The sequence below is a fragment of the Hippichthys cyanospilos genome, chromosome 11 (genome assembly GCF_059441005.1).
Source record: "Hippichthys cyanospilos isolate Australia breed blue-spotted pipefish chromosome 11, RoL_Hcya_1.0, whole genome shotgun sequence".
NCBI classification, from domain to species: domain Eukaryota; kingdom Metazoa; phylum Chordata; class Actinopteri; order Syngnathiformes; family Syngnathidae; genus Hippichthys; species Hippichthys cyanospilos.
This window is the reverse complement of record NC_142379.1, coordinates 4,447,501-4,459,303: the sequence shown is the minus strand read 5'-3', so window position 1 is coordinate 4,459,303 and position 11,803 is coordinate 4,447,501. Positions and strand designations below refer to the sequence as shown.

Genomic DNA, 11,803 nt, shown 5'->3' with positions numbered 1-11,803 from the left:
CTCATTGTGTCAGATTGTTTGTTAGTTTAATTGTGCCCACCTGTCATCGTCAACCTCTTTCCTTGCGTCGGACAATCAGCTCCTTGCACTAATTGTGTTTTGGCCAGGTGTTCAACATTTTCTGTTTACGTTCCAGTTTGGAGTGTATTTAGTTTCCTGTTTCCTTTCAGTTCTTGTCAGGTTGTTGTTGTGGCGGTTGTTGTCACTGTCACTCAGGCCCCCGTGAGTTTCATTTTTATATTCATTTTTAAGTTTGTTTCGGGTTTTGTTTCTTGCTTTGTATGCGATGCTCTTGTTTGCTTTGCCTCTTTGCTTGGGTCCACAAACTCTACATCCACCTTAACACCTCCTAATACTGACAGAATGACTTAACATACAGTAACAAGACAACGACCAACACCTGGACCAAACACAATTGGTGCAGGGAGCTGATTGGCTGACATATTGATGAGATCAGGTGGACACAATCCAACAAAGAAAAACAGAAACTTGATCTAAAACCATGAACAAAACCCAACCAACAAACCCAGGACTTTAAAAGACAAAAGACAAGCTCAGAACATGAAACAACAGAAAAACCTCGATAGTAGCCCAAAACACACCAAGTACATCATGATACATCCATTATCCAGACGTGGCTTCCTTAAATGTGTAAAAAACAAGCTTTAAAAGTGACCCTGCATACACCTTGTACCCCCACCAATTTTAGCCCGCGCTGAGTCACCACTAGCTCAGTTGCTTCAACTTCCAATAAAAAGAGGCGGCCGTCAAAATGGCCGTCACTCCCGTCACAAAAAGGACGGCCACGGCAATCCCCAGGCCCACCGAGGCGTCTCTGCCGCCAGACTGCCCGTCCAGAGACTGGGCTGCGTGCACAAAGAATGGAAACGTATTACTTCAGGGACACACTCGCTTACACAGGAAATTGCGGAATTCGGTAATGAAAAAAGTTGTTTATGTTGAGAAGAAATACTTACCCTCTTCTTTAGATTGAGCGGCTGCTGGAAAGATAGGGAGAGTATTTCACTGTGAGGGATGAACATTTGAATAGTCGCTGGACGATAACAACCACGTATGTCAAGTTGACAGTTTTTCACAGGCGCTAAAAAAAAACGTATAGCAAAGTTTTTCATATCAAGTCACCATAAAAGGAGGCTTTAGCACCGCACATCCATCTTTTCCCAATCATCATGTTTTTGCTTTAAAATCTTTACCCGCCTGTTATGATCGCTCCTGAGCAACAGCAATCTTCCTGGGTCCTCAGCCAATTTGACCCACTGTAGATTAATAACTCCATCGCTAACTCTTTGAATCAATATTTAGGGCCATGGTATTTTCTACTTCTCATTGATCATGCTTCAATGATTCGAATTCACTCATTGATCATTTAACTGTAAATGCTGACATTTTTTTCGTACGTCGGCCTCCATATAAAAACTATAACTGCATGCATTTGAATAAACGCTGCACTGATATAAAATCATGCAGCATATTTCTGTATTTGTATGTGTCTGTTTACATTTAAATGATACTAAGTGGCCCCTGTATTGCTTCTTTGTTTTTTGCATTTGATGTGGTGGGACTACAAATATAAATTAGCTACATGCGTGCCAGAATTTGATAGCATTCAGAAGTGGGTAACATCAGATCATTAAGTTACTTCGTTAATTAAATGTATACAGTAATAGATAAAAGACAATACATTGAATAGAATTTGAAATTGATTTGAATGCATCTCATGTTTTGTTTGCATTGCAATACGTCAACACTCCTGTTAGCCATCGCCAACACTGGAGACGTGTGCCATATTTTACAATGAATGTGGGAAATAACTTTTATTGTCTTTCATAATAGCCGCTTTGCTGCGTTTGAAATGAAAGTTAATAATGGCTGTATGTTTTGAGGGATATCCGTTGAAGATGTACACGTCTATTTTGGGACATTTTTCTTCATAAGGGACGATGGATTTTGACATGCACCCGGTTTTGAGGCACACATATTTTTAAGATTTCGAATCCATTGAAAACAGCCTAACAGCATTTCGCTTGCTCATCAGACCAGCAAAATACTGCAGAAATGCGACCCCGATATTTTGATCTTTACATCAAAGTCATTTCACATCAGTGAAAGCATTGAAAGAAATTTCACAACATGTCAAAGTTCAACATGAATGATGTGGAAAAAAAATTACCCCAAAATGATTGAAAGACCACACAAGCTTTAAATTGTGGAAATAATTTCAATGGGTACATACGGTCATCGGTTCTCGCTTTGATGGGTACGGTTAGCAAGGACGGCTCGTCGATGCTCTGCTGGATGACCGTGGCCTCCACGTTCCTCCTCCTCCTACTGTTGCATTGCTGTGGATCATCGGTGAAGGTCCGACAGAGTGGAAACGTTCATTTGTTTTGGTTTGAAATGGACGTCTTCTTACCTTGAAGGCGCTGCAAGTGCTTTGCTCGCAGAGTCGTGTGATACAGTGCAGGTAGTAAGTGGAGATGGTTTCATTCTGCTGCTCGATGAAGCGGAAGGCGGAGAAGTAGAAGCGGGCCTTTTGACTCTCACCATTCTCCAGGATGGTGGTCAGCTGGGCTATGGAGCACCTTTTAATACAAGGGGAACCTCACAAAGTAATCGAATATTTTATACATTAAGCAGTATCAATTACTTTAGTACTTTTGTGCATAAAGTAATTGATTAATTTAGTAGGCGGTGCTTTCAGTAATTAATTACTTTAGCACTTAATTTGATTAAAATAATTGATTACTTTAGCGCTTACAGTAACCCAAAATAGTTGATTACAGATTAGCAATTAATTATCTAAAGTAATTTAGTAGTTTAGTACTAAAAGTTGTAAAGTAATTGATTACTTTCTACATTATAGAAATCAATATTAATTACTATCTTGGGACATAAAGTGAGTTCTTAATTACCTAAAGTAATTTATTTGGTTAGTTCTGAAATTACTAAAGTAATCAAGTATTTTATACATTAACCAACCAGTATCAATTACTGTACTACTTTAGTGCGCAAAGCAATTGATTAATTTAGTAAGCAGTGTTTTAAATAAATGATTACCTTAGCATTAATTCATTTAATTAATAGATTACTTTAGCGCTAACAGTAATCTATGACTTTGGTACTTTTAGTACCTTAAGTAAGACTTAAGGGCCCAAAGTAATTGGTTACTTTAATTCTCCTTAATTTACTATTTTTAGACCTTAATACATGATAAAGAATTTCTGGGCTCTTAAGAAATATATAAATAAATAAATCCTTGGGATTGAATGGGGGAAATTCCATGACAGGAAATGCAGTTTTTAGGGGTATTTAGTGGTATTTCTTCTTTATCTGAAGAACAATCGTAAAACAGGGGTTTTAGATTGTCCCCCCCCCTCCCCCCTTTTATCGCGTCCTGTACTTACGAGACAAAGAGATTAAAGAAGGTGGAGTTGGTGGGGTGCGGGGACACTGAGGCGTAGCACCGGTCCAGAAGCACAAAGTACCTGTAGAGAAACAATGAGGTCCCCAGCACCGAGTCAGAGACTCCAGGTCACAGGCGGAATCCTCAAATTTACAATCTATCAAGATCCATGAGGTTGCAAAAGAGTGAAAACAAAGGAGGGACCACCCCGGTGGCGGCATTTATCAAACTGCCTGATCAATGAAGCTACATTCTGCAGGACATTCAAATGATCTTCTAACAAAGGCTTTGACAAAGACGGCACTTGGGGTCGACCGGAATGATAAAGGTTCTTACTGTGACGTCAGGTTGGATGCAACCACCTCCACATAGATCTTTTTTCTCAGTTCAATTCCTTCCTGCGGCATGATGAGTGGAATTGTGTAGTTTTCATCCTGGGAAATGGAGAAAGACGTTAATACGACGTAATAGATTAGCGACGATGAGGGTTTGATCGTGGGGATGCCGACACCTGAAACAAGGTCATGCTCAGGGTGCTGATGAAACTTCCATTATTGTCCTTCAGAGCAATGGAGGCAGATGACCTATGAAAGGCAGAAAACACAACCCCAATGGTGAGATCTTCATATTTTACTTCTGGAGTTATCGCCTTAGCGTACTTACACGTCCACCTGGGTGTTGTTGAGCAGATACTCCAGAGGGTAGGCGCACGAGTAGAAATATTTGAGCTCTGCATTGTAGGTGATAGTTCCTATGGTGGGGTCGAAGGATCGCACCACACCGCTGACGTTGACCCGTTGGATGTTCGAGAAATCGGAAAATATTCCTGTTCCTGGTGCGCTTGTCGTCTAAGGGGTGATTCGTTGACGTTGCCCATCGACCTCAACCCAGAGCTTCATTTTTGTTAGGCGAGCACCACTCACCCAGAAGCTACTCCCGCAGGCGTTTCCCTCACGGATGGGAAAGCTAAATCTGACCACAGGGGGCGTCACAGTCTCATCCAGGCTCCCCTGACATTCCGAATTTCCTACGACGCGGTTGAGGATGAGTAAGCTGGCGTTGTATCCCGTGTAGATCACCGGGCACATTTGGATAGCTAGCTCGATGCCGGATGTGCCGCACACCACTGCGATATCTGTGTATTCTGATAAAAAAGACAAACACATTGTAGTTTATCGAATCGAAAAATGCTAGCCGTTCAGTTTTTCCCTCGGGAAATTTACTAAGTCTGGTGGTCAGGGACGAACTGCGAAAATATTTGTTGACGGCTGGGGGATGGGCCTTGGTGATACTGATTTTACTTACTTCAAACCATTGTTCAATAAGGGATGGAAACGTCGTATCTTTTTAATCTGATCGATAACATCATCGATAGATAAATCGTGAAAATAATCGTCAAGCGAAGTCCTTGTATCTTAAATCTCGAGTACTAAGGCATTAGTGTAGGTCGGTGCTAGACAACAGCGTCATGCAAAAATTCAGCTTGCAGTAGAGTCTTAACGGCACTCGAAAATCCGAATTGTAGTGCACCAATTATAGTATGTTGACAGAATTCTTTGGGAAACATTAAACTAATCTATATTGATTACTTTTTGTATAACCAAGGAACCAATCGAAATTTGATGGTTAAATTACGAAAGGTCCAAAAGTAATCGATTACTTTATAAATGAAAGTAATCAATATTGACTGGTACCTTGGTACTTAAAGTAATTGATAACTTTAGTCATTTTAACTTTAGTAATTGATCACATCCGTTATTTTGGTACTTTTAGTATCTTAAGTAATCCATTACTTTGATACTGTTAGTACCTTAAGTGTTTTATAATCTTGATTCTTTAATGTACTTGTTTTTTTTGCTGAGGTAACATCTTAAAATACCTTGGTATTTTTTATTTTTGTCACCTTTAGCATTGGAAAATTGTTGCGTTAAATTATGGAACAGTTATGGACAGAGACAATATTCAGGTCAATTTGACCCAACTCTGCTATTTTTTACAAAGGTAACCCAATTTTTGCAGATTTTTTTGTACAGAAGAAAACATTTGTGGGATTGGTTTGTGCAAAACAACCCCAAAGAGTTAGGTCATATTAATCCAAATATCGGGTCAGTCATTTTTTGATTCATATTTTCAACTGTCTTTATAGAGTATGATATGGCTGGTACTTTATGATGTGGAATGATTTTCAGTTCACAGCCTGTGCATTAAATAGGGGTAATATTGTTTTGTTTGTTTTCCTTCTTATTGTATGTGAGACCATTCAAATTTGAAGGCGTCTCCAAACTTTTGAGCGATGTGTGCCAGCGTTTTAGGAGCAGAACTCTGTGGTTTCAGGGTGAGCGCAAGCAACTCTGCCGTGGTATTAAAATTGGTTTTGTTGATACAAAAATCTAGCCAGAAGTCATATCATTGATAAAGAACTTCCATCCAAGGACATTAAAATCCAAAGAGCAGACATTCAACTTGATTTTAACAATAATGTTTCTGCTGCAAATATCTAGCAGCCCATTTGTCCACATGCGGCCGATCGATGCGTGAAGTCGGTGCGGTGTCCTGGAAGGCATATGTCTTAAACTGAAATCAATACGTCCCCCCCTCCTCGGAGGTGGGTTGAAGACAGTCTCACCAGGTCGCCTGGCGTACGCTCCGCAATCAGACAGGCTGAGGGCCTCTCGGCCCGCAATCCACAGCGAGGTCAGGATGAGGAAGCTGATCAAAGCCATCTCCCGCCGCTCTGCCCTCCGTGTGAGAAAGCTGAGGGAGAACCACAAATGTCACTTCACAAGGAGATTAATCCATCCGACGGATCCTGGATTAGGTTGCAAAATCCATTTCTGGAAAGCGCGCAGGGATCTAACCTACCTCAGTCCCTCGGCCTAGTTTGTGAAGAACTAGCGGCGGAAGAGGTTTTTATACGCGCTGACCCGACTTCTGCGTCGAGGACTGTTTTAGGATTGGACGTTAACAGGGTCAGTGACACATTGGCGGGTTTTACGTTGAACAATTAGGTTTTTGTCCCGCCGAGGTGCCTGGGTCGTCTCCTGGAGGCAAATGTTGAAACCCAACGCGCGGCCCTCTTTAAACAAACACGCTCAAACAATGTGCGTGAAGTTGTTTTCTTTAGTTCAGAGGTGAAATGCGCCCCATTAGTCGCTAATATGTAATTTAAGCAAGTGAGGGAATCTGTTCTGGCCTGATACAATAGAGAGAAGAGGGCTTGTTGTCTTCTGATTTGTTTGGTGAATGAGTTCTTTTGAAGTTCGGTTCTTGGGGGGTGAAAAATAAGGGAGACTTTTCTCATTCTGTGTACAGCGAGCATCTTTAATCTCAAGATAGAATCCGCAAGAAAAAGTGAGTTATCATCTCGTAAGATGATCTTGTCAGCTGAGCCACCTGGGAAGAGGAAAGCTCAGATCCGGGTCAAGATGAAGGATGGGAATCTCCGTATGCATCCATGACGGCTCTTCTTCCTGTTTCGTTCCCTCGCCCGCTTCTGGTGAGAGATTTTAGTGACCCGAGGCAAGGGGAGAGCACAGTGTTTGCTCCACTTGTTCCATCGTTCCTCGGGTGCGATGGAGACACGCTCGCATAATGGCTCTTGAAAGCCAGGATTACAGTGCAGCCAGTCACGCACGTGAGGTCTAGACTTTTATTACACGGGTCATCGGCAGTGAAAATCAATCCAGTGAAAATTGGAAAGTTAATTCCGCCAGTCATAAAAGGCGGTGCCGTTCGGTACTGTAGCCTTTTGGGAAAAATCACACGAATCCACTTTAAAATTCATAAAGTGTCTAAAGAAATTTGAATAGTAAAATACTGAATATACTGTATATATGTTGCATTTTCACAAAATTAGTTTTATATGATCTAAAAATGAAAAATGATATATTGTGATGTATGCCAATTCTAATGAATTCCTTTTAAAATGATAAATAATCCAGGATGATAGCTCAAAAACAATTACAAATTTACTAAATTTTACAAATTCATTTCAATGTTTTGAATGTGTATTATTGAGAAAAGCGTTCTTACAGTTTTGCCATGGTTTTTAAATGTTACGCATCGTCGACCATTTCCTTATAGTCTTCGCTTCGATGACAATTTGAACCTTTTGGCTGCTAGGGAATTGAAATTTGAGACCATAAGGAGTAGTTTATTGTTGTTTTTTTATATGATTAATCAATAACTAAATACTATATATATATATATATATATATATATATATATATATATATATATATATATATATATATATATATATATATATATATATATATGGGGTTATATATATATATCAACACCATTGGTCTAAATGCACTGTAATTATTATTGGATTAATATGTCCGTGGAATATGAAATCCAGGCAGCAAAATCCACCCCATTTTTATCCGTCTAAAGGGGGAATAATTTTGCCACTGGCTGTCAACTGAAAATGACATCACAGTTGCTCAGATAATGACCAATCATGGCTTATTTATTTTGTGAGTTGGGTGACATTCGCAAGCTGAGCTGGTCGTTATCCCAGACATGTCATTTTCAGTTGTCGGCTAGTGACGATATGGCTGCCCCTTTTGATAAATCAAAATAGGTGGATTTGGCTACTTAAATCGTATTCCACGACTGTAATATTTATCAGAATACCTTGTTTGACTAGTGGGGCTACATAGCACATTTTTTCAACCCCTTTTTTTAAAAAAAAAAGGTTCAATGCATTGATCTACATTTTAACACTTAGACTTGCAAGAAGAAAAAAAACTTTTTTTTAAAGACATTTAAAGAGTAATATGTATATTGTATGTATGTCTATGTGTGTAATATGTATTACCGTATATTATCAGTTGCACTGTCTTAACATGCATACACATATACTTTTCAGTGTTTTATTTCAAGGACTGTATTCAGCAAATAAAACGTCATGTCACAATAGCTTTAACAAGTCTAAAGACTTGAAAAAAAAAAGATTTATATTTATTGTTGATTTCAAAAAGCCAACAAGCTAATTTTAAATCATGCTTCTTCTATGCTTTATAGTTTCTTGCAATCGTCAAAGTAATAATAATGGCACGAATGAACCCATCATAATATTCCTGCCTTATAAAAATTCTAACTATCTAACTTGAAGTTCCATTCTTTTTTCTGCCGAGAATCTAATCCTTCAATGGATGTCGATGATGTACACAACACCTGAAACGCACATTAAGCCATGTGCGTCAATGAATGGACTATTGTGTTGATAATTTAATGTGTTCATTTAAAAGCGGGGTTCCAAGCTGCAGAGGCCGCAGCGTCCGAGGAGGATGGCGCCGGGCGCGACTTCTGCAGCAGGTGCAGCGACAGCAGTACGAAGCCAACGCTCATCCCGCCCAGGATGACCACGCCCGAGATCAACGCCGCGGTCGTCGGATTCAACAGCTGGGAGCGGTCGCCCGGAGCTGCCGGGGAAAATGTGGTGAGTGGGCGATAGAAGAAACTTAAAAACAGATAACCTGTTTTCACGCTTGAACTTATCTGCCAGAAAAAGAAAGATTTTTAAAAAACTGAAATTTACAGTCCCAGGAGCCCAGAATGATGTGAAAGTGTTTGTGTGTAAACAATATGTAAGGCTGCTTACCTAGTAGAGTGTTGTTGACGGGGGTATCATCTGGAATAGAAATACAGATGGTTATTTTGTAAATTCACCTAAATTCATTCCTGTTATCATGAAATTAGCGAAGTTGGAAAAACAAACTACCAAAATAATGACATTCCTGAGAGCCATTCTATTCATTTGTGGCGACGTTTGTGTATAAATTGTCCTTAGGTGTGATAGTGAGCGTGAATGGTTGTTTGTCCCTGTGTGCCTTGCGATTGGCTGGCGCCCAGTCCAGGGCGTCCCTCGCCTACTGCCCGAAGACAGCTGGGTTAGGCACCAGCGAGCCAGTGACCCTAGTGTTGATAAGTGGCTATAGATAATGGATGGATATGTACAACATATATTTTACAAAAATACACAACCATATTTAGAATCTCTTTTACAATTTCTGGGTATGCATTTATAATTTTTTTTTTTTTTTTATTCAACCATGATTAAAATGTATGAAAGCAAAGTGTGGTCAATGGCGGGCACTGTCAGTGAATGAAGTGATCGATCATTGCCTCCATCCCGCCACATTTTGGCCCTTGTTAGCGGCCCTTTCCTCTCTTTGTGCCTGCTTCTTCCTTGACAAATGTTGTTGTGGTTCAATGGAAGGATAAAAAGATGCATTTGGAGCTTCAAAAACCAATACAGGGTGACAGTTTTTCTATTGCAGGGTGTGGCACTTGATGTATGGGGCTCAGTGGCTTGACGGCAATATTATTAACCTCGATGACAGAGAACCAGCATACTTAAAGATAATAAAGCGTAAATGAATGAATTAAATGGATTATGTATTGCTTATGCTAGCTAGGAACATACTAAATTGTCCTTAGGTGTGATTGGGTTAATGGTTGTTGGTCTCTGTGTGCCCCGCAATTGGCTGGCAACCAGTTCAGGGTGTCCCCCGCCTGCCGCCCGAAGCCAGCTGGGATAGGCACCAGTAAGCCTATAATAAACGCATGGATGGATGGATGGTCAGGTCATACCACTCCTGGTGATAATGGGCCCGGCGCTAATGACGGCGTTCCCGCTGGCGGCCGGCGGCGAACCCGGGCCAGCTCCTTCGTCTCGCCTTCGACGGCGCCCGCAGATCTGCCAGACACCTCAAAGGTCATCCCGGGAAGGTCAAGCCAGGCCCGACGCCCACGGAGATGTACCGGCATGAGCATGATGCAGTCGTCGCTTTTGCACAGCTTGGTGACGCAGTGCAGGAAGACGGTGGACATCTTCTGGTGCCGGTGCTTGACAAAGCGGAAAACCTCAAAGGAAAAACGTCCCATTTGACTCTTGCCGTTCTCGAAAACGCTGGTCTGAGGGTCTTTGTAGCAGCTGCGCCCAAGACAGATAGAAAGCACGCCATATGACGTATTCGGCGGCGACGGGCATGAATGGCTAATCGCTCCCCTTTTGTGGCCGGCGGACAAGTCAGATTACCCCAGGAAAAGGTCGTAGCGGAGTTCATCATTAGGATTCCCTGAGGGGGTTGTGTAACAGTAGTCCATCAAGATGTTCCAACTGCAGGGGGACAAAACGGTCAGATCTAGATGCCCGATAGCCGCCGGAAAAGCACACACGGGCCTTTCTCCTTCTGTCACGGCCTGGCGCCTCGCTGTCGTATAATATCATAATGGCGGCGGCCGCGCCGTCAGACATTGAGTTATGGTCATTCATATCGCGGCTTTAGAATTGAGTCGGCGTTAAATGACCGCTCGGCCGTACCGTTTGTCCAGGTTTGTGGCCTTCACCGCGGCAAACACTCTCGTCTTCAGAGCCAGGCCCGCCATGGGGATGGAGAGCATTTGGTTGTATGTGGAATCCTGTGCAGAAAGTTTCATTTTTTTTTCAGTGAGAGAGAAAAATCATCAAATACAATTATATTATTAGTAATGAAATTACGTTTCACTTATTAGTACTAATGATGATGATATATTGCTTTTGAAATATTTTTAACATTTTAAAGCAGCGGAAAAAAACAACAACATAACAAACTATATAATTGAGTGGTATAATTGTGGTATTAAATATGTTTTCATTGGACATTATTTTTATTGAATTTATTATATTATATATAAGTAACTAAATGAAATAGAACTAAATGTAATTTATTTCATTCAACTATACCACTCTGACCATATTATTGCATAATAATAATATAATAATAATATAATTCATAATAATATATTATATTCATAATAATATATTTCATAATAATAATGAAATGTATTGTGACAAAGAAAAGTTTGTTATGGAAGTTATTATGGAATCTTTTAAAAGGTTGCTAATCTCCAATTTAAAAGGAATTAGATTTTGCAACCGTATTTATTAATAATCTCAAAACAATCAAAGTTTAATGCAATCATATTCTATTATGACACTTTTGTAATTGGACTTCAACTTGCCCACGATTATACTGATCCTCGAGCAGACATCATTTCTTTTCAAATTGCTTTTTAAATAAATTCCTGTAGTGTTTTCTATCACATCTCTATTTTAATGTCATAGCAAAACATTTGAGCAAATTTCTGGAGTGGAACCAAACCCCCAAACCTCAAATTCTGTCTTGTGCTGCAAAGCACAAAGAAATGAAGTCTACGCCACCCATATAAAAAAATAATCATTTACTCACTCACTCGCTCGCTCACTCACTCACATTGTACAGCATGAGACTCAGCGTGCTGACAAAAGTGCCGTTACTGTCCTTGACGGAGATGGCGGCTGACGAGCTGCGAAAAAGATGCAGTGAGGTGAACGTGGGCTTTTTT

The 11,803-nt window shown here is 40.5% G+C and overlaps 2 protein-coding genes across 2 annotated transcripts in view; both read right to left on the bottom strand.

Moving 5' to 3' along the window:
* Positions 1-596: 596 nt before the first annotated feature.
* LOC148415499 (zona pellucida-like domain-containing protein 1) lies at positions 597-6,147 on the bottom strand. Its single transcript, XM_088428079.1, has 10 exons — positions 6,051-6,147; positions 4,348-4,568; positions 4,088-4,272; positions 3,936-4,008; positions 3,761-3,858; positions 3,426-3,506; positions 2,435-2,603; positions 2,255-2,360; positions 978-1,001; positions 597-866 (listed from the first exon to the last, which is right to left on the bottom strand). The coding sequence occupies exons 1-10, from the start codon at positions 6,145-6,147 to the stop codon at positions 727-729; spliced, it is 1,194 nt and encodes a 397-aa protein (XP_088284205.1). The 3' UTR covers positions 597-726.
* A 2,436-nt stretch (positions 6,148-8,583) lies between these two features.
* The window catches only part of zpld1b (zona pellucida-like domain containing 1b), an 8,662-nt gene continuing 5,442 nt past the window's right edge, over positions 8,584-11,803 (bottom strand). Inside the window, exons 4-10 of the mRNA XM_088427773.1 lie at positions 11,692-11,764; positions 10,761-10,858; positions 10,476-10,556; positions 10,199-10,370; positions 10,028-10,133; positions 9,036-9,065; positions 8,584-8,856 (exon numbers count right to left, since the gene is read on the bottom strand). Coding sequence (XP_088283899.1) covers positions 8,672-8,856; positions 9,036-9,065; positions 10,028-10,133; positions 10,199-10,370; positions 10,476-10,556; positions 10,761-10,858; positions 11,692-11,764 — 745 coding nt within the window. The 3' untranslated portion in view covers positions 8,584-8,671. The remainder of the gene's footprint in view (positions 8,857-9,035; positions 9,066-10,027; positions 10,134-10,198; positions 10,371-10,475; positions 10,557-10,760; positions 10,859-11,691; positions 11,765-11,803) is intronic.